This window comes from Scyliorhinus torazame, chromosome 17 (genome assembly GCF_047496885.1).
Source record: "Scyliorhinus torazame isolate Kashiwa2021f chromosome 17, sScyTor2.1, whole genome shotgun sequence".
In the NCBI taxonomy this organism is placed as follows: Eukaryota; Metazoa; Chordata; class Chondrichthyes; order Carcharhiniformes; family Scyliorhinidae; genus Scyliorhinus; species Scyliorhinus torazame.
The window spans coordinates 50147799-50171073 of NC_092723.1; the positions used below are offsets into that span (position 1 = coordinate 50147799).

Sequence of the window (23275 nt, forward strand, 5' to 3'; positions counted from 1 at the left end):
TGGCCGAGCCCCAACATTGAGGGGCTAGGCCGACGCCGGAGGGATTTCCGCCCCGCCAGCTGGCGGAAATGGCGTTTGTTGCCCCGCCAGCTGGCGGAAATGGCGTTTGTTGCCCCGCCAGCTGGCGCGGAAATGCGGCGCATGCACGGGAGCGTCAGCGGCCGCCGACAGTTTCCCGCGCATGCGCAGTGGGGAGAGTCACTTCCTCCTCCGCCATGGTGGAGACCGTGGCGGAGGCGGAAGGGAAAGAGTGCCCCCACGGCACAGGCCCGCTCGCGGATCGGTGGGCCCCGATCGCGGGCCAGGCCACCGTGGGGGCACCGCCCGGGGTCAGATCGCCCCACGCCTCCCCCAGGACCCCGGAGCCTGCCCACGCCGCCTGGTCCCGCCGGTAAATACCAGCTTTGATTTACGCCGGTGGGACAGGCAATTTCTGGGCGGGACTTCAGCCCATCCGGGCCGGAGAATTGAGCGGGGGGTCCCGCCAACCGGCGCGGCCCGATTCCCGCCCCCGCCCAATCTCCGGTACCGGAGACTTCGGCGGGGGCGGGATTCACGGCGGCCAACGGCCATTCTCCGACCCGGCGGGGGGTCGGAGAATGACGCCCCTGATCCCCAGGAAAGTATTGCTTGATTGACAGCTCCGGCTCTTCGATCTCTTCAGCCGATTAGGCGTTGTTTATTTATAGAAGAAAACGAGGTTTCAAGTGGTTTCAGTTTCGGATATTGATACTTCAAAGGATCTGGACAATTGGTTTTTTTGGCCTGCAGTAAAAGTAGTTTTCTTTTCAAAAAGTGCGATATTCGGGCAGTACGGTGGTGCAGTGGTTAGCACTGCTGCCTCACAGCACCGAGGTCCCAGGTTCGATCCCGGCTCTGGGTCACTGTCCGTGTGGAGTTTGCACATTCTCCCCGTGTTTGCATGGGTTTCGGCCCCACAACCCAAAGATGTGCAGGGTAGGTGGATTGGCCACGCTAAATTGCCCCTTAATTGGAACAAATGAATTGGGTACTCTAAATTTATTTAAAAAAAGAAAGTGCAAAATTATCAACGAATGATTTTCAAAAGTTTTCTTCAAACAAATCCGATTCTCTATATGGTTCATTGGTTCTATATGGTGTATAATAGGTAAATGACATTGGAAGCGCAGTAGCTTGGCATGGGGGGGCATAGATGTTTGGCAAACCTCAGTTTGGACACTATGAGGAGCCATATGGGTGGGTGGGGTGAGGGGGAAATTAGGATTTTGTGGATGGTGAGGGGGTGTGAGAGGGGAAGGCCAGAGAGCTTTACCATTTTATTACAACTGGGTGAATCCCCGCAACACCAACGCAGACCTGTTAAATAACCCTTCTTGTCACCTGACAGCCCCTGGTTTGATTTATTCCTTGCCGCCTGCCCCAAAAGCAGCCCCTCCCTCCCAACAATGGAAATCCAGCAGTCCACCATGAGAGTGAAAATACAGCCCATAATCACTGACAAGTCTCAGGCAGGACCTGAGAAATGCAGGTGCAGATGGTGTCAAGCACCAGACCCCAGGGCAAGGGATGGAGCAGGTTCTGTATTTTGAATGGAATTTCTCATTGTCCAGACTGAGAAGCCAGAGCTGGCAGAGCTTTTTGATCTTTTACAAGCTGGTCTGTCGGTGTCAGTGGCAATTTCACTGAGTTGCTGTGCTGCTGCTTCTGACCTCTGGGCAACTTCATGGCTTCAAATATTTATTTGAAAAGCCTGCCAGAAATTCATGGAGCTGTTGAAGAACAACAGCAACACAGCAACTATCAGGAGAGTGTTTTTGCTTGAAAAAAATGGAAAGTGAAATCCCTGAAATTTTAAAACCAATGGGATGGTGTGTGTCAGGGGGAGGAGCTTGGGGGAGGGGTTGGTTGGGGGAGATTGGAGAAGCTTGAGCAGGGTGGGAGGAGGTTGGGGGCAGGTGGGAGGGTTGGAAGATGTAGAAGAGTTTGGCGGAGGTTGGGAGGGGACTTTTGGGGAGAGGTTGGAGGGGTGCGGAAGTGTGCAGTTTGGAGGTTGAGGAACAAGAGGTTGGGGGGATTTTGGAAGGGTTTTTGGGAGTGGTTTGAGTGTGGGGGCTTGGGGGAAGTTGGGAGTGGGGGTTACTGAGCATTGGTGGGGGAGGTTGGAGGGGGGTTTAAGTATGGGAGTTGGAGGGATGTTAGCAGGGGATTGAGAGGTGGTTGGAGTCAGAGTTGAAGTGAGGTTAGAGGGAGAGTTGGAGAGGGCACCGATGGGGAGGTGGGGGTTATGGGAGAGGTTAGCTACAGAGTTGAATTGTTTTGTAAATGTATTGGTTTCTTTGTAGCTACTTCCCTAACATCAGTTGATTCCCTGACACCTGTGATTAATTATCCTTCGAGAATCGGCATTGGGCCTCCAATTTCACCATTGCTCCAGTCATTCTGACAACTGCATGCAGGTGTAATGAAAGAAAGGCAAAACCCACATTTATATAGCACCTTTCTTGACTTTACAACCAATTAAGTACTTTTGAGTTGGTGTTTTTGGCAATGTTATCAAATGGCAGAGCAGGCTTAAAGGACCGAGTGGCCTACTTCTGCTCATGGTATAATAGCTTATATCTCATTCTAGGGTGGATGAGATGAACTGGGTTATATGGCCTTTGTTTTGCAGTCAGGGCTGGAGCTCTGTTTATTTTGTTGCAAATGGAAGTTTACTGTGAGCAGGCCTTTCCAGGACAGGAGACAGGATTGGGCTCATTATGAATCACTGCACATGATTCTCAAGAGTCTTTCCATTGACTTCAACCTTGTTCTTTCTTTAACGTACCAAATACCTCATTCTAACTTGGTGCTTCTTATGTGTTTTTTGAGGTATTGAAATATCATGATAAAGTTGTAATGCATAGTAGATATTGAAAATATATTGTAGTGCGAAGCATCAATCGACAGTGTCTTCAGACTTGCTGATCAATAAAATACAGCTCCCATTGTGAACCATTAGTCTTTGTCCCCTGACCTCTTAAATGTCATTTTGTACAGAGACACCTAAGGGATCCAACACTTTTCACTGACAGTGACAATCTATTTTTTTCAATCATTCCACTTTGTTGCTCAGGAGTCATTTGATCTTTCTACCTTGTGAGATTATTGATAAAATAGATTGCAACTACACTCTTTGTATGAAATAATTATATTGAATAATATCATGCACCGAGATAGAAGAAAGTCTTCTACTTCTACAGAATGGAAAATATCTTGTGCAATTTATTTGGTTTGCAAGTATTGAATCTTTCCTCCAAATATAAATTTACTGTCACTGTGTACAATGTGGTGCAATGTGAAAAACACGTTAATGAGGGCTAAGGCAGTCACTGCAATCAATGTTATCATCTGCGTGGTGTTAAAAATAACAAATCTGATATCTTCCTGTTAAATTAACAATATTGCACGATGTTGTTGAAGTAAAATTTGTACTTTCTGGTTTGTTTAATAGCCATGGTGGGATCATCTATAGGACATACCCAAACTAACGTTGGATTATGTCATTGCAGCTCTTAATATCAATGACCTGTGCTGCATATCGGATGATATTTGTAACCAGATGCCAACAGTATTTTACTTGGACCTTTCTGTGATTTGTTGAATTGACGGTGAATCTAGAAAGGGGAAGAATATCTTTTGTGATTGAGGGGGAGGTTCAAAGCGGGAGTGGGTGATAGAGGAATAAGGGACTCGTAAACAGGGGAAACAGGACCAATGATTTTTCTCTCTGACCTGGCTTCAGATACAATACAATGGGTGTGATTTAGTAGCCTTGCCCACCTGGCTTGGTGTTGGGACGAATCCGTTGAATCTCACAAGAGGCAAGAGTGAGATTTGCAAAGCTCAAAATGATTAAATCTCATGAGACTTTGTGATCTGGATCTCGCCCCTACTGGGCATGGTCCAGATCTGCATATTTAAATGAGCCATTAAGCTCATTCACAGGATTCTCCTGGTGCCTGAGACACAACGGCCGCACCCGAGAGACCTCGCTAGGCTGCCGTTTGGTGCTGGTTTCCACAGGAGTCTCCCAGGCCACTAGAGACATTCGGCTATCTGGGGAGGCTGGCAGGGGCACTGCCAGTGTCCCCGGATGCCAGGCTGGCACTGCCGCCTGCGAGCAGGAAATTACTCTAAGTGCAACCTCAACAGAGAGAAACTCTTTGAGACCAAAACAAACGACAAAGTACCATTGAATAGCGCCCAAAACCGGACATAGATTTTTTTCTTGTTAAATCGCGTCCGATATTTAAGATGGTTTATTAATCAATAAACCACTCCAATTTTGTCCACTCTACATCTGTGCGGTTACAGGCAAAAGGTTATGGATGAATCCTAATATGAAATGTGGTAGTGAAAGTAGTAAGCTTTATTTGATATATAATAATGGCCATTCGAATTATCTGACAAGGCCCAAAGGCACAGGAAAAGCAAAAATTCAGAATATTATTGTATTTCATACCTTGAGCCTCTTCAGCAGTTCTATCTTCTAGGAATTAAAATTATAAATTAAAATTTACTTAGTACAATAATCTAAAATTATTTTCAGCAATTTTACAACTCAAATGAGATTCAGCGTGAAATATAATGGCCCGGATTTTATGATAGTAATGACAGTGAAACTGTCAGCCGTTAACAGCAGTTTCTGGATTCCGCATATGCACAGTGAAATATGAAAATTTAGAAGCTACTGTCAGTTATTCTGTGCTTCTCCAACAGTTGGGCCATTGAAGACGCCACATATTGCAATCACTGAACTGATTAGAACTTCCACTTTTAGACTACTACTCTCTCTGTAAAAACCCTTGAAAATGTTACACCTTGCTGAATAAAGTGTAACTGGGTGTTTTGACGGCATACTTAGTTCATAATTATTGCTGAACAACGCCCTTGCTTTGAAAAATGAATTCTGTCCAATCAGTAAAAAAGGTTAACAACATTTATGATTCTACCTTAATCCCAGGAATACATCCCAATCAATTATTTCAGCCTTTGTAAAATAATATTTTAAAAAGAAGCGTAATTTGTGCCATTAATGTCCTGGTTTACTGCCTGTGAAAATTCTTCAATTCAATTGGCTGCGTACCTGATGCCAACACTGCTGATGGATACCAGATTTGAACTAAAGTTAGGGAAGGAGAAATCTGTGACACAGGGATTGCTAGGTCATTGTGAGCAGTTTCTTTCAAGGTAAGCAGTGAACACCAAAGCTTTGTCACTGACTGCAAAATTGTCATGTGGGCAGCACGGTAGCATAGTAGTTAGCACAATTGCTTCACAGCTCCAGGATCCCAGGTTCGATTCCTGGCTGGGTCACTGTCTGTGCGGAGTCTGCACGTTCTCCCCGTGTCTGCGTGGGTTTCCTCCGGGTGCTCCGGTTTCCTCCCACAGTCCAAAGATGTGCGGGTTAGGTGGATTGGCCATGCTAAATTGCCCTTAGTGTCCAAAAAGGTTAAGTGGGGGTTACTGGATTACGGAGATAGGGTAGATTTCATGGGCTTGAGCAGGGTGTTCTTTATAAGGGCCGGTGCAGACTCGATGGGCCAAATGGCCTCCTTCTGCAAATTCTATGATCTATGATTCTTTAACATTTATAATCTGGATTGCTGCATTATTTCCTATTTCTACAATGACTTTATGCCAGTTAATCCATTACGTCATTCCAACAAAAGTACATTTTTTATATTTATTCAACGAATAAAAGAGTTTGAATTCCTCAAGCCTGCTTTCTCTTTGTACTTTCTTAAACTATGATTACAAAAGGCATTTCTTCCACTTTCTCGTTACACTGTGAAATAAGTCAACAGCAGAACTGGGTTCTTTACATTCTTACAATTGATTTTAATCATTACTCAAAGTGGAGTATGAGTGCGCGAGGGAGCTGTTCCATTTATAGGTGCAAAAAGCTGAAAGCTACAACTCACTCAGTCAAACATCTCTAACCTTAAATAATGAATTACTAGTTTGAAGTAATAGTAGTCATTCAGTTTAACTTTGATCTTTTGACACTTATAACTTCTATTATGTTTTATGTACATGTATTTGGAAGATTAAGATTCAGCTTTCAACTTGTTACATTGATGATTGAAAAGACCTTGGGCTAAACAGAACAAATAAAGGTGCAGCTCAAGCAGATTTTGCAGTCATGCTTTATGAATTTAATTGCGACAATGTATGATTTTAAATCTTTTATCAGCAATGGTAAGTGGCGGAAGAATCAGTTGTCTTTCTATAGCAGTCGCATCGCTCATGCCCCGGAGTGTTTTACGGATTGCTGGACAGAAGTGTTGCTGAGATTATAACACTTGAAAAAATATTTTGTTCTCTGCAGCTGTGTTCATGGCATTACTTTGTGAGTGTTAAATCTTGCAACTTTTGAGAGTTGGCGTGAGATCCAGTGAGCAGCTTTGTATGCGCTTTGTATAATACTCTTCAAATTCCACAGGGGGCAATACATCGCCCGCTTCCATCAGCACCCACCACCCAGTCCATCGCTGGGAAATGTTTTGTCTCACCTCAGAAAGGTCATTCGTATTTGAAATAATGGCACCACAAAGTATGAAAATGAGCTGCGTCCCCAGATTTGCAGTATATTTTCACCCAGCTGTAGCTTCATTAACTTAATATTCTGAGCAGCATGGCCTTTGGCAAACGTTTCCTGTTAAGTGCAAGCTTATGCATTTACAATATGAATGTGGTATCATCTGGCTATCTCTGGATTTAGGACCTTAGCAGTAAATACAAAACGGGAAAGGAATTCTGCAGCAGAAAACATAGATGAGTTCTGCAAAACAACCACCTTAACATGAAGTATTTGCTATTATTATTCTGTTTGGAAGTAGAATTTGCTATAATACGCATTATTCTTGGAGGAAGGAGGAAAGAAGGTAGGAGACTACAGTAGCCACATATCATTTGCATCATTATTAAGCAACAGAATATGCAATTTGTCAAACACAAAAACACATAATAAAAGCGGTACCCAGTTTGGGTCTACACCTTACCTTCTCCATCTTCTATTTCCCCTTCATCAGCTGAAATAAATGTTCAAGCAAAAGGGGTCAATTCAAATATATGTTGGTGCTTATCATTTGATAAGATGTTTTAAGACAGAAATGTTCAATTCCCCTTCTATGCTATAGTGTAAATGTTAGTCAACAGATTGGAATTGCAATATTTTGTAACTTAGTAAAAGTGAGATGATGTTATGCACAGGATAATTCACATTCATGGGTTATCATTTTTTTTTTAGCAAAAAGACATTACCAGAGGGAAGGACACTATTTTCAATGTAATGTACTCCTCCCATTTTAGGCCTCCCATGTCAAATTTCTTAATGTTGCTGGGACTGCTAGGTAAAGTCAATTTAAACTGAATCCTCAGGACTTCCATCCCACCCCTTGGGGATCTGAGTTCCACAGTTGATGTGGCAAAAATAGCATTCGAGTGACATTAGCAAAGGTTCCATCAGCCACCCTCTCAACTGAAACAACACAGATTGCATTCCTTTTGTTCTTGAATTGCAAGACAAAGTTGTCAATCATAATTCAATGCCAGTCAAGTGTCTGTAGTTAAATGCGTCTTTAGGCATCAGTGCTATAACTGGATCACTATCTTATGCACAGGCTTTTCTTGATAGAAAAGATCAGATACAAATAAAGTAACAATAAAAAGGGTAAATTTGAAAATAAAATGATTTACCTTGCTCCTCTTCTACCTCTTCTTCTTCTATCTCTTCATCTTCTACAACATTGAGCATTCAAACAACGCAATTGCAATGGTTAGTGCTTTACACGTAATGGTGCAAGATTACATCATAAAGCTCAGAGTTACAGTAGACATTTTAGAGGGGGAGTGTTTATTATTACATAATTAATATTTGTGTCCAATTTCTTGCTCGTTATAAAACTGTGTGACGACAAGAGGGGGTTTGCCAAACTAGGGCTGAAAGGGTCAGGAGTCTTATGATTGGTTACTTAAAAGGTGATAAACATTTGCAACTGGACTAATGAAAATATCCGGGGGTTTTCAGAGGACAGAATTCTCCCATCTGGCACTAAGTTCCGTGACGGGGCAGAAATGGCCAGTGTTTCCCGTTGCAGAGGCCGGCAGGAAACCACGCCATATCTCCCGGCCCTGACTTCATTAATTATACATCAAGAGGTTTAGTGTTTTGTTTCATGACAGGGTGGGCTTGATGTCACAAGACATGCCTGTACCTGCCATCATGTATGGGTGCCTTATTTAAAAGATGCTCAATGTCACTGAACCGCAGTTAAAGAAAGAGGACGGACATCCTGATGAAGAAGCTGGATCTCTGGGAACACTCTGTGGCTTGAAGGTGGACCTTCTGAGAAAGAAGATAGGTTGCCAGCAACACTCTGGGGCTGGAAGATGGACCTCCTCAATAACACTGAATCTGGAAGATCCACCTGCAGATGTCCCCCTAACCACTGCTGTAGTCTCCGGAGTCCAGAGTTGCTGGCAGTCTCTAATGCAAACTACAGTCGCAGCCACAGGAATTTTCAGGTGAGTCCAACTTCTATGAGCCACGTTGCTCCAGACATATTATGGACCAGCATGCTTTCCTACTGACATCACAGAGCATCGGGATTGGAGGTATGATTCTGGTTTGGCCTTCAGCTGTGTCACATTAATACTATGCAAATCAGTTTTAAGCCGTGCCCCAGAGGGTTTCCCGATCCACCATAGTGGGCATCAGTGAAAGATCCTCTGGGAAATACATGCCGGTATAGAACCGATCTTTTGGCTCCCGCCAATTTCTCCCTCCGCACCTCTGACCCCGATCTTGCCATTCAACCCACCAGTGAGGGCATGGAAGAATTCCTCTCAGAATCTCTCCTATAGGGTGCGATCCTCCGGCCAGATGTGCAGTTTCCCAAGGTTCCTGAAGCTTGGGATTCAATCCCTTCGCCTCGATGACCTTGGGCGAGCACCGTTTAGTACTGGTCCGCACAAACGGGGACCAGATGGAACGGCACCCGTGGGGTTCCAAGGGGATTGGAGGCCCCCCCGCTGCATGCCCTTTGTGCACTGCTGGTGCCATCTGGGTACCCTGGCAGTGCCACCTTGGTGCCAGCCTCGCACTGCCCAGCTGGCACTGCCAGGTTGGCACTGCCAGGTGATCAGGCGCGATTGCCTGGCATGGGTGTTGAGGGGTGCGGGGGAGGGGCAGGGGACCCTCCCATATTGCATTCAGGCTTGGGGGGGGAGAGCTTGCGGACTCTTCGGAGCCTCCGAGATCGGGACGTCATTTAAAAGCAGCGTCCCAATCTCTCGCTACAATGGGCAGTTCCGGCGGGCGGAGCTATTGTGCGGTCGTGGCCGTCCATTCCCCATTCAGCCCCTTATTCAAAGCAAGTCTCGTTGAATAGTCATGTGTTTCTCGGCACTGCGAGTGCCAGGAAACGCGCGGCGGCTAAACACGCTCGGGAATTTTGTTCCCTTTTGGGAAGATCGCGCCCATGGAGTTACAAACAGAACAGCTGCTACACATTGAGTAGGGCTCACTGCAGACAAGACTGTGTTAAGCTCAAATAAAGGATCAAACATAATTGAAATGCACAGTTGATCAAATAGCAAGGATTTAGATAGGTTTAAATGGCAGAAATTTAGAATAAACACTCAATAGCTTCAAAAACAGCAGTAAGGAAAATTTTAAAATCAACTTATTTAGCACTTTAACTCTTTTTTTTCCATCTGGCACCCAGCAACACCTAAGTCCGGCTGACGTCAGTAACAGTACTTGAAGAAGGAGCCAGGGTGCCAGGGATGGGGAAGGGGGGCTGAGGGTGTTGACATCCAGGAGCTCGAGGAACAGGACTGTTTTAACACTCTTGATGACTCCAAGAGATACGTTCCTGATGCATTCAGTGCCTTCAAGGAGCAGTGTTAAAATAACCAATTTAAAAAGTTGTGTAAATATTGAGCAATCAGCCCAGGTCCACTATAATAATAATAATCTTTATTATTATCACAGGTAGGCTTACACCTAAGTTACTGTGAAAATCCCCTAATCGCCACAATACAGCGCCTGTTCGGGTACGCACAGGGAGAATTCAGAATGTCCAATTCGCCTAACAGCACGTCTTTCAGACGTGTGGGAGGAAACTGGAGCACCCGGAGGAAACCCATGCAGACTCTGGGAGAACATGCAGAGTCCGCTCAGACAGTAACCCAAGCCGGGAATCGAACCTGGGGCCTTGGTGATGTGAAGCAACAGTGCTAACCACTGTGCTACCATGCTACCAAATGATAGGTCCCTGCTGCATAATCAGCATGAGCTCCTTTGGAGCATATTCAGGTGCATTGGATTTCAGCATTTAGTCAAATCGCCAGAAGTTGCGGTACTGTTCCAGCCTGCCTTAGTGGTAAACATCTTAGGACTATAAGCTTGGACCAGAGATATTAGTAGATGATTCCGTCATTTGGAGTATGACTGTATGCAGACTCTCACTGTGTTTTGACAGCTAGAGATCACGTACCTCCAAAAGACAGCTATGTTTTAAAATGTGCCTTTTAATTCAAGGTAAAATGGAGAGGTACATGATCTCCTAATCATTCTGCCCAACCATAAGATTGTATGAACTAGTTGCCTTGGGGGACCTGAGTCCCAGGTCAAAACCTATTGAAACCCTGGGGCGTCATTCTCCGACCCCCCGCCGGGTCGGAGAATCGCCGGGGGCTGGCGTGAATCCCGCCCCGGCCGGTTGCCGAAGTCACCGGCAGATTCGGCGGGGGCGGGAATCGCGCCGCGCCGGTTGGCGGGCCCCACCGCTCGATTCTCCGGCCCGGATGGGCCGAAGTCCCACCGATAAATTGCCTGTCCCGCCGGCGTGGATTAAACCACCTTTTGACAAGGCGGGACAAGGCGGCGTGGGCAGGCTCCGGGGTCCTGGGGGGGGGGGGGGGGCGCGGGGCGATGGGTGCCCCCACGGTGGCCTGGCCTGCGATCGGGGCCCACCGATCCGCTGGCGGGCCTGTGCCGTGGGGGCACTCTTTCCCTTCCGCCTCCGCCACGGTCTCCACCATGGCGGAGGCGAAAGAGACTCCCTCCACTGCGCATGCGTTGGAAACTGTCAGCGGCCGCTGACGCTCCCGCGCATGCGCTGCCCGGGGATGTCATTTCCGCGCCAGCTGGTGGGGCAACAAAGGCCGTTTACGCCAGCTGGCGGGGCGGAAATTCCTCCGGCGCTGACCTAGCCCCTCAATGTTGGGGTTCGGCCCCCAAAGATGCGGAGTATTCCGCACCTTTGGGGCGGCGCGATGCCCGTCTGATTGGCGCCGTTTTGGGCGCCAGTCGGCGGACATCGCGCCGTTTCGGGAGAATTTCGCCCCAGGTGTCAGCTTTCACCCAGGAACACAAAGAAAGGATCAGCAGGTTTACTTACAGACTCTTTCTCTCTTTTTCCCTCTCTCACTTGAGAGAGAGAAAGTGACAGCGAGAAGAACTTCTGCAAACAGGAGAGGGAAAGACTCTTCTCTATTAATTGCTAGATGGAATGTTGGTGGGAGCATTTTGACAAAGGGAATGGGATGGGTAGAGGTTTAAAGACACTGAAAGATTTATCCCAGCATGGCAAGGAGGAGGAGTCGCTGGGATGATTTGTGCTGCTAGAAATTGGTTTGAGGATTTTTAGAAGATTGAGGGAAATTACTTTTGAGGGGCACTGGATGACTCGATGAAGGGCAGTAAAGTGAGCCTGTGGGAACTACAAGTAATATTTTGACTGCTTCCAGTAAATGCTGCAATTCTGTTGCGAGTGCAATATGTACAAATGTGGCATAGGGTTTTTAATCATGTTGGGAAGTTAAGTGGGTATCTTTATTGTAGTTCAGTGTATTAGCTCCCTCTGAAGTAATGTTTTGCCAATGTTGATTTCAGTTTGTTTGTTACAGTAAAAATCTTAAAATATGAAATCTTGCCGTGTGATCCATTGAGTTCATCATTGAGAAATAAAATCTCTTTAAAAAAATTATGGACCTCTCTGGAGATTGCAACAACTGAAAATGGGGAAACATAGTTTCCTTTCCTCATCTAAAGTCTCGAGGCTGACTACAGTAGTCCTCAACATCATATTAGTCTCTATATAATATAATGTTAAAAATAATTTTTATAAAGTATGAGCTTCATCTCTTAACACAGTGGCCAGTATTTACCATCCATGATGGGACCCACTGCAGGAGAGTCGGCAGCCCAGCCAAAAGTGCATTGACATTCCGCAGGACAGGACAATCCTGGTGCCAGGCGGGGCTGGAAAACCCCACCAAGTGTGTTCGCTACAGCCTGACTAAGTTTTACTGAAGCTTTTTTATACTGGGAGGGTGCAATTATTTGCCTTAGGTAGTTAATCAATCACATTCACTGTCATGCATCAACACCATCTCCTTCAAAACAGAACCAGGCTCAGCTAATCACCATTTTAATCAGTTGTACTAATACAAGAGATGGGAAGTGTACAAAACATCAATAAGTATGTGGGGACACTTCTAAATTGGATATGAAATGAACTATAAACATTAACAGATTTGTTGTTTGCCATGCAAATTTAATGAGTTAAAAATCTATTTACCATTTTCTTCATGCTCTTCTTCTGTAGGGGGGATAGTTTTATTAATTAAAATTTTCATTCAGCCCATATTGTCAAGTAACAATTTAAAAACAGGATTGTAAAAAAAAAAAAAATATATATTCATACAAAGCTAGGAGTACAATATTATGCAGTGATCGACAGAAGTTTAAGACTTCTAAAATAAAAAATGGATTGCAAATGGGAGGTCCAAAATTTAAATGGTGCAAACGAAAATAATGTATTATTCTATCTAACCTCAACAAAAATGAATTATTAGAGATCGGGCTGGCCTATAAAAATCAATAGAAATCTTGGAAATCTTCAAGGAAGTGGTTTAGTCAGAGCCAATTCTGCCTAAACAATCTGAAACATCTACCCAAATGGTTTTTGTGTTGGACAAACATTACGGATCATCTGGCTTTGACCAACTTCAATTAATATAACACTTCATTTCTTCAGATTGCTAAATTAATGCTAATAGGATTTTGACATTATTAAAAGGAACAAGTACACCATATTGATCAATAGGAGACTGAGTAGAACAGATTTATAAATTGTTTGTTCCCTTGAGAACAGGGGAGTTTACAAGACAATGTAATGGAGGTGTTTCACACCTATGAAGTAATGGGATAGAGTAGATAGCAACAGAGGGATGTTATCTTTCAACACCTGACAGGACACGGATGACCTGGGTTCAGTCAAATTCCACACCCTCCTGACTTTCATTTTCAGCTTTATAAGAAAATACATATACAAGATGAAAATTGGGCAGAGAACAAGAGGAATTATTCTACACAGGGGGGCTGTGGAATGCACTGTTTACACTAGTGATTGAAACAGAAACCTTCAGAACTTTCAAGAGTAGGTTGAATAAGTAGCTGAAAAAAAGGGGGAAGTGTTGTAGCTGCCCCCTTAAAGGGGTGAGGTTTTGAAGGCTCATGTGACCCCATCAGCCAGTCAGGCCATAGTGCGCAATCCCTGGAGCTGAGCATGGGCTTTCCCAGCAGATTCGATCCTGGAGCTGTAGAAGTCAGTAGTACTGTGTATCGCAGCACTGTGTTATTGTTATAGTTATTCCAACAAATAGTTTTCTGTTGGTCAAACCTGGTGTGTACCAATCATGAAGATATTATATTGGTGACGTAGATCATCGGAAACACCTTCAAATCGCCACACAAAAGAAGTGTTAGGATTCCAGTTGAGAACCCAACTATTTGCAATTTGTAAAACTGTGAGGAAATGTTACTGCACCACAGGAGTGATAACACTGATCCATAGGCATCTTTTATATTAAAACAAACTTTAATTTAAACACAGAATTAACCACATTAGCAACAAATAAATGACTTTACAGTTAACATTCAGTAAAAAAGAAAACTTTAACTTAGTTCCTAAACTTGTCACTATATTCCAATTAAGCAATCCAATTTACATTAAATGCCACTCATGAATAATGTTAATAACCAGTTTTGTTCTTGTTGTTCTCTGTGCAGAATCTTTGTAGAGATGACCTTTCAGGACCAAACTGAAACACCTCTGTTCAGATGAGAGTTCCAGAATCAACTAATTTTTCAGACAGATTTGACTGGTCCCATTAACTACATCATCTGTACCCAAAGCATAAGGTTTGTCTCTACTTACAAGATGTCCCTTGGTTTGCTTAGCCAGGACCAAACACAATACCCCTCATAAATTATCTACACCGCAGGCGTCTTTCATTAGCTAGCTATCTGTAAACAAGTAAATGGTTCTCAAGATCTATTAGCAGAAAGTGTCACCCTGAAAATCAATGATTATCTCACTTTTACCACACCATAATCACCGCTCGAGCAGTCATACTGTATATATGCATCTTAACCCATATTTTAATAACATTACTGAAGAAAATAGCAAATATAAAATAAGACAATTTCTTACATTCATCACACCCCCCCCTAAAATAAATGAACCAGAAATATGAAGAGATGGCTTCATTTTCCAATGCTTTTTCAATTTTAAATAGAACTATTTGCTAAACACTATCGTTACGCTATCAGATACATATCTCGTCATATTGATGCAATAGTATGGTCCATTTAAGTCTTTCCTTCCCAACTTTAAATGTTTCATTCTTCTTACATCTCAAAGTTGTGAAAAAGCATCTACAATCATTTTCTCGTCCTGCTACATGTACATTTCAAGTTTAATGGTTGTAGTAATAAACTCCATCTAAACAGCCTTGCATTATGATCTTTAAACTTCCCCAGAAACTTCAATGGATTATGGTCTGTATAACAATTGTATCAGATAAATTGTGAGCAACATAGATGTCAAAATGTTGCAATGCCAATACCAAACTCAACATCTCCTTTCCGATGATCGAATACTTATTTTGGTGAACATTTAGTTTTTTGGAAAAGTAACCAAGAGGTCTTTCTAGATCTTCATTATCCGCTTGTAATAATACAGCAGCAACACCCACATCAATAGCCACCTTAAATTGCTTGTCATAATTTGGTGTCACTAAAACTGATGCTGTGGTCAACACAGTTTTCAGATTATCAAATGCCTTGAGGAAACAGACCTCACATTCAAATAATTCAAGTCAAGCCTATCTGCAACCAATGAGCCAACAAAATTTGGTCCTAACTCCAAAGATTGGATTCAATTTGTTGAACGTCTGCAGTACTTTTTCCAGGCAAATTAAATGAGGTAGAAGGAGAAGAGAACGATCATACAAATTACAGCCTGTGGAGCCCAAACTTATAATTTAATCAAGTGTTTAACATCCCGAGATGCCCTGATGCAAAGACTTTCACAGAATTAGTAGATCTTGTGAAAGGGCATTACCATCCGAAGTTCTCGATAATTATACAAAGGTATACATTCAATTTGACTACAAGAACCCCTGGAGAACCAATATAAGCCTTTGTCGCCTGGTTAAGGCAAATGGTAGAACATTTTGTTCAGAGACCAGCTAGTGTGTGGGATGAATTATACTGCATTACAGAAGAAACTGTTGGCAGACGCTGGGATAAGCCTGAGAAAATGCTGTAGGTTGCTCTAGTTATGGAAAGCATAGGAAAAGGCTCTCTGGAGCTTCAAAATGCGCAGGGCGGCAAAGTCCACTCGATCTGCTGGCAGCAGCGATGCCAAGATTGAGAGCATGGGGTTTAATGAGCTGAGAAATGCAGAAACCAAGTGAATGCAAAGATATAAAAGATTCAGTCAGCAGCTCAGGAGTAGTGAAGTGCATTATTGATGCGTGTATGGGTGTGGAGGTGGGGGGGGGGGGGGGGGGGGGGGGAGTCCCCCTATTCCCAGGGGAAGTGGCAATTTAAAGAAGCTGGGTGTTTTGCCTGTGGTAGAAAAGGGTACATATTAATGTCAATATTTAAGAACATATTTGGGCAGCACAATAGCACAAGTGGATAGCACTGTGGCTTCACAGCGCCAGGGTCCCAGGTTCGATTCCCCGCTGGGTCACTGTCTGTGCAGAGTCTGCACGTTCTCCCCGTGTCTGCGTGGATTTTCTCCGGGTGCTCCGGTTTCCTCCCACAGTCCAAAGACGTGCAGGTTAGGTGGATTCGCCATGATAAATTGCTCTTAGTGACCAAAAAGGTTAGGAGGGGTTATTGGGTGATGGGGATAGGGTGGAGGTGAGGGCTTAAGTGGGTCGGAGCAGACTCGGTGGGCTGAATGGCCTCTTTCTGCACTGTATGTTCTCTGATTATGAACTCAGCAAACAACCTAAACGAGTATGCTACCACAGTCACAGACCTTCACCAGAAAGTGTGTAGAAGACTGTGTGCTGTAGAAGGAAGTACATAAGTTCCCCAACCAGAAACCATAGCTTAATCGGGAGATTGACTCCCTACTGAAGGCCAGTTCTGAGGCGTTCAAGACAGGCAACCCTGACCTGTACAAGAAATACAAGTACGACCTCCGCAAAGTCATCAGGAGTACCAGGAGACAATATCAGACTAAGCTAGAGTCACGGACTCTTGTCAGTTTAAACAACATAACGGGCTACAAAGTGAAGCCGAGTAGAATATCTGGCAGCAATACACCCCTCCCCGATTAAATCAATGCATTCTATGCTCGGTTCGAGCAGGAAACCATCAAACCATTGTCAACTGCCCCAGTAGCCTCAGACACACCCATACCTACCCTCACAGCTTCTGAAGTCAGATTGACTTTCTTGAAAGTGAACCCTCGGAAAGCGACAGGCCCTGATTGTGCACTCAGATCCTGCGCGGACCAGCTGCCGGATGTGTTCGTGGACATCTTTAACCTCTCCCTACTTTGTTCCAAGGTTCCCACCTGCTTCAAGAAGACCACCATCACACCGGTGCTAAAGAAGAACCTGCTAACGTGCCTCAACGACTACCATCCAGTGGCCTTGACATCAATCATTATGAAGTGTTTCGAGAGGTTGGTCATGAGTGACATCAACTCCATACTCCCAGAATGCTTTGATCCACTGCAATTTGCATTGCGTCTCAACCGGTCCACAGCAGATACCATCTGCCTGGCCCTGCATTCATCCCTGGAGCATTTTGACAACAAGAACTCCTACGTCAGACTCCTTTTCATTGACTACAACTCCACCTTCAATACTATAATCTCTGCCAAGCTCAGATCAAAGGTCCAAACCAAGGACTTGGCTCCTCCCTCTGCAACTGGATCCCCGACTTCCTGACCCATAGACCACAATCAGTGAGGATAAACAACAATGCCTCCTCCACAATTGTCCTCAATATCTGGGCTTCACAAGGTTTGGTACTTAGCCCCCTACTGTACTGCCTATATACACAAGACTGTGTGGCAAAATTTGGCTCCAATCCATCTACAGGTTTGCTGACGACGCAACTATAGTGGGTTGGATCTTGAACAACGATGAGTCACAGTATAGGAGAGAGATTGAGAACCTCATGAGTGGTGTAATGACAACAATCTCTCCCTCAATGTCAGAAAAACGAAAGAGCTGGTCAGTAACTTCAGGAAGCAACGTATTGTACACATCCCTGTCTGCATCAATGGTGCCGAGATGGAGATCGTTGGCAGCTTCAAATTCCTAGGTGTGCACATCACCAACAATCTGTCCTGATCCACCCACGTCAACGCTATGACCAAGAAAGCACAATATAATCCTATACTTCCTCAGGAAACTAAGGAAATTCGACTTTTCCGCATTGACTCTTGCCAACCTTTACAGGTACACATAGAAAGCATCCTATCTGGCTGCATCACAGCCTGGTATGGCAACTACTTGGCCCAAGACCATAAGAAACTACTGAGAGTTGTGAACACAGCCCAGACCATTGCACGAACCTGCCCCCCCCCATCCATTAACTCTGTCTACACCTCCCACTGCCTTGGGAAAGCGGGCAGCATAAAAAGATCCCTCCCACCCGGCTTATTCACTCTTCCAACTTCTTCCATTGGGTAGGAGATACAAAAGTCTGAGAACATGCACTAACAGATTCAAAAACAGCTTCTTCCCTGCTGTCACCAGGATGACCCTCTTATCGACCGACCTGATACCTTCACACATCTTCTGCGCTGAGTAGTACTACACTCTGTATGCTTCACCCAATGCCGATGTCTATGTGTTTACACTGTGTATTTATGTCAGCCCCATGTTTTCTTTCATGTATGGAATGATCTGTCTGAACTGTGTGTGAAACAATACTTTTCACTGTTCCTATGATAATAAACAAATCCAAATCCATGTAAGGTGTTAGTGCAGGAATAGGAGGGCCTGCCCAGTGAAAGCAGGGTCAGTAATCCAGTTCCAGTGCACAGCATGGAAGGTAACACATAAAACAGATCAAACATCTTTAGATTGAATAATATAAAGATTGGCAGAGTAGCCAAAAATACAATAGTAGTAATGGTCAATGGCCGTCCACAAAAGATGGAGGTTGAGACCGGAGCCTCCACCACGGTACTTGGAGAATAAACTGACCAATATCTCCAGGGAGGGGTTCAATTCCTGAGATTAACTGCAGCCCGGTCGGCCACATATATGGGCGAGACTATCAAGATCGCAGGGACAACAACCACCCCTGTGAGTTATAGGCAGAAAGCTGCCCTTAATCATAATTTCATGCCAGGGACCAAGTTTGATGGGGTGTGATTGGCGCCAAGTTAAACTGGCGGGAATGTTTTAATATAGATGAAGGAAATCTGCATGAAATCCTGAGGAAGTACCAAGAAGCATTCCAGGATGAATAGGATAAAATCAGCGGGTTGGAAGCCAAGATTCATGTAGATCCTGAAGCTCCACTGAGGTTCCTTCGGACCAGACCATGAAAAAGTGGAGACCGAGTTAAGGCGATTAGTGGATTTAGGCATCATCAAACCTGTATAATTTGCAGAGTGGGATGCACTCATTGTACCTGTAGTCAAACCTGATAAGGCCATTCGCATCTGTTCAGACTACAAGTTGACAGTAAACCAGGCAGCGAAATTGGACAGGTAACCATCCCCAAAAGAGGAACTGGATGGTGCTTCTAGAGAATTTGTCACCATTAATACGCTGCGCATCTGCAGTTCTGTTTTATCCTTGTCGCCAATATTGTAGTCAATGAAGAGTCCAAAAAAGTTGAATCAATAGTAGTTTATTTCCTGTTCACAGCAAGGAAATATAGCAACTAAGCAACAGTTCAAATCCCAGCTGGGACCATCCTGAGGTTCCGGCTCCTTCCTGGGCCAGCTTTTATCTCGGGGTATTAATGAGCCCGCTGTTGGGCCGGCGCCTATCAGCATGGGAGCTCGTACTCCACGAGCCTCACGGGGAGGTTAATCGGATCATCACCGTGGTTCTCATGTGGTAATAACGCAGAGGAAGAGCAGAAATTACGCCAAACTAAGATATGCTGTCCGTCTAAATCAAGTCACCACATCAGACGGGTAACAAGGATATGACAATGGAAGAAAGTATTCCAACTGCTGCTTACCTGGAAATTCAGGCCTGAGAGCTGTCTTGGACTCTTTTGTTTTTCGAAGATTTATTTTATTTTGGCCCCTTAACAAAAGAGAATGATTGTTACGGCTGTGGGACATCTCTGAGAAGGCCTCAGCTTTATCTCCTCAAGACTGGGCATCCTCCATCAGAATTACCGACCTCTCTGATCAGGTAGGCATAAGATAATGGTGCAAGTGCCTGCTACAATGAGCTGACCTTTATTTAATCCACAGACCCGGAAGGATAAGAAGCAGGTCACCACTGAGTCCATCCCCATGGTTACACCAGGAGGGCAGAACCCTTGTGATGTCGCCGGTGGGGGAGCATTGTGAAATACGATTTCTCCGGCGAGAATCGTATTGTAGCCATCTGGGGTGGCCACTTCCCGAATACAAAATGGACACTTTGCAAAGATTGCAGGGAAAATGGACAATACTGAGAAACCAAGCAGATGCAGGATTTGTCTGTTGATTGGAGCCGCAGCTCCCAGACAAGACCGATACTGCAAAACCATTACCATACTAATGAGCCATTCCCGGGGACAAAAGAGTAACATTTAAGTAAACGATACTAAGGCAGACACCACGGCGCCAGAGGAGACCAGAACAAAGCAGGCCAACGGCCACCTAGGACATACCCAGCCATCACGGCACCCACCTCTCTATTGGAGGAAATTGATAGGAACAATTGGGAAACGGCCCAATTAATTGGGGCCAAGTTCAAGGCCCGCCCAAAAGCATGCGAATCCCCTTTTGGGTATAAGAAGAATCCCCCAAGAGAGAATTGCTCTCTTGGCTCCGGCTCTCACCGAGGAGAGACCTGCCAAAGCTGCATCGGAACAAGTAAGTCCAAGGTCAACGCACGCTACCAGACAGACACTCTTAGCTGTTATTCCATACCAGTTCAACCCCAGCAGCCTCAGAACCGAACAACGGCCATTGTTCCTCTGACTGAGTGGGCGTCTGAAGCTAAGTATAGGCTTTAGCAGTAGTGATAGTTTAGTCTGTAGAGTTTTGTGCATGAGTTTATTTGACTGTGTGGTTAAATAAATAAGCATTGAGTTTGAACTTACTAACTGGCGTATCGAGTCTTTGATCAGTATTCGGTTTTGAACCTTGTGGCGGTATCGAGAGATACCTGGCGACTCTAAAGCAAAATGTAATTACAATTAAGGAAGGCGACCATATTGGCAGCCATCTTCAGAGCCAAATTAAGAGAAACACAATTAGCAACACTGTTTCCCGATTTTCACGGGATTTTCCATCTGTGTCACCCATCCTGCCGACTGGGAATGCGGGCTCAAAATCACCCCCAATATTTCCAAATAGTCTGACTATGAAAAATTAAATTCAAGGCAGATAAATGATCAGTTTTTCTCTTCGGAAGGAGTGATTGGGAAACGACTGACTGACTAAAGCCAGGCTAGTTAATGGGAGGCCGATTGTATTCTGGGAATGATAGTAGTCTCAATATAGACTTTATCTTATCACTGAAGAGAAGTAATCAGCCAAAGCAAACACAATTCAGAATTCCATACCAAACCAATCGATTAGAACTCAGAGACAGTTAAGCTCAAATAGTGAGTGGTGTTCTGATTATGGTACTCCTGCTTTCAGCTCAGAGCACTTATTCTAAGCTCTGGAGGTGGTATATAAAGCTTAAAGACCCCAAGCCTGAACTCTGAGGACTGAACTATGAGACAAAAATTAGAAAGACTGCACGAATGTGAAGAATCCAGACAGAGGTATGTAAGCTAGAAGTGGAATAGAAAAGATAAATTCTGAGCACTATTTCAGGTTAAATTATGTGAAGAGTCCTCATAGAGCTCTGTAAGGGAAATATAAAAGATTAATCCTGAGCACTGTTTAATTACAAATGTAAGACAAGGACATGCTGGTAAGAATTGATTATAAAAATTACAAAACTGATGGCAGAAATGATTTCATCACATGAATGATTAACACCATGGATGGTCTTTAAAATAGGGGGAGCAAAAATTGTGTAGACCAAAGAAGAGACTTGAATGATGTGATGAGGGGATAATTGGTTATGTGGAAATTTGAGTTAAATGGGTAAAATTGCCTCTCTCCTTTCTATTTATCTTCAAAAAACTACCAGTAGAAATGCAAAACATTCTTCAGTTATGTGAATGCTCAGTTGGAAAGTTACATACCTTCAGCTTCTTCTTCTGTTAAAACAAGTAAATAAGACACAAGAAAACATAATTACCACAGGTCACTGGAGTGTTCTTTTTAAAAAAGTGGAACTTCAGCATTTTCATCTCCAACTTCTTACCTTCTTGTTCCCTGAAACACAATAATAATCATTTAACTATCTCTCAAATACTCAGCAAGTTGCCCCAGTGAGAAATTGAACTGCATAAATACGTGAAGTCCTCGGTACACACTCTGGTCTATATTGAATTAATTGATTTTAACCTGGGACCATGGCATCAAAATTGGCCTCAGGGTTTGGGAAAGAAAGTTGGGCCAGGTTTCCTACTTGTAATAATAATAATAATAATTGCTTATTGTCACAAGGAGGCTTCAATGAAGTTACTGTGAAAAGCCCCTAGTCGCCACATTCCAGCGCCTGTTCAGGGAGGTCGGTACAGGCATTTTCGCGGCTGTGTGGTGGCGTGGTCCTATTAAGAGGTGTTCCTTCATGGTCCATGTGACTGGCTTGGGGCCTATCGTGCGGGAGCGTGCGTACCCCGACCAATGAGAAAAAAGTGCAGGGCCCGGGAAGCGGAGTTTTGGTCAGAGTGAACCCAGCAGCTAGAGCGTTAACACCTGCAGAGGACATTCTGTGTCAGTATAGAAGTTACCCTTGCTAGTTGCCAATAAACACTTCATCCTTCCTTACTATCGTCTTCTTGGTATTGCCTTGAGCCACCATATGGGTAACGAGTATAAACCGGATTGATAGCAAGCCCCCCAGCTGGGAAGGACAAGCCTCCAAGATGAACATAGAGTTGTGGAGTGCTGATGACACCAGAGACGATTGAGCTTGGGAATTTAGACCGATTTGATCAGGGGGCCAAAGATTGGAGTCACTAGCATATGCAGCGGTTCCATTACTTCTTCACAGCAAATGAAATAATGGGAAGGATAAACAGAAGGTTATCCTATTAACAGTTTGTGAGCCAACAACCTGCCACCTTTTAATTCCCCGGAGGCTCCTGATACTAAGTAATTTGACCAGTTGATGAAATTGGTCAGGGAGCATTTTAACCCCAGACCTTCAATGATACTACAGCGATACAAGTTCAGCTCGGCTATCAGGGACCAGGAGAAATGATCTCCATCTTTTTGCCAGACTCAAACAAATGGCCGAGCATTGTGAGGTCGGTGCAGCATTAGGTGACATGCTGCGTGATTATTTACTATGCGGTATTAACAATATAAGTATGCAAAAGAAGCTTCTGGCTGATTGAAGATTACTCTTGGCAGGGCAATTGAGATCACCAAGTCAACCGAGTGAGCTGAGAGGGACACGTCAGAGCTTCAAAGGCCACAAGAGGGCGAGCTGAACCAGTTGTGGAGCTGTTCACATCCAAAGTGCGCAGCCAGGTCAACAGACACAGAGGAAGTTCAGCCACAATCCTAGGAACAGGATCGTAGTCAGTGGCCAGGGAAAAAATTGGGCCATCAGCACAGAAGTTGAGATGACTGTTATCGGTGAGGGGGAGATCACTCTCAGGAAC

The 23275-nt window shown here is 44.4% G+C and overlaps 1 protein-coding gene across 9 annotated transcripts in view; it reads right to left on the minus strand.

The window, feature by feature from the left end:
* The window catches only part of LOC140393867 (troponin T, cardiac muscle-like), a 78650-nt gene that overhangs the window by 45285 nt on the left and 10090 nt on the right, over positions 1-23275 (minus strand). For 3 of the 9 annotated variants that reach the window (XM_072480411.1, XM_072480407.1, XM_072480406.1), the window contains exons 3-7: positions 21799-21875; positions 12618-12638; positions 7726-7767; positions 7029-7058; positions 4487-4513 (exon numbers count right to left, since the gene is read on the minus strand). In XM_072480411.1, the coding sequence (XP_072336512.1) occupies positions 4487-4513; positions 7029-7058; positions 7726-7767; positions 12618-12638; positions 21799-21875 (197 nt within the window). The remainder of the gene's footprint in view (positions 1-4486; positions 4514-7028; positions 7059-7725; positions 7768-12617; positions 12639-21798; positions 21876-23275) is intronic. The other 6 variants (XM_072480413.1, XM_072480412.1, XM_072480409.1 and 3 more) reach the window with 3 other exon arrangements.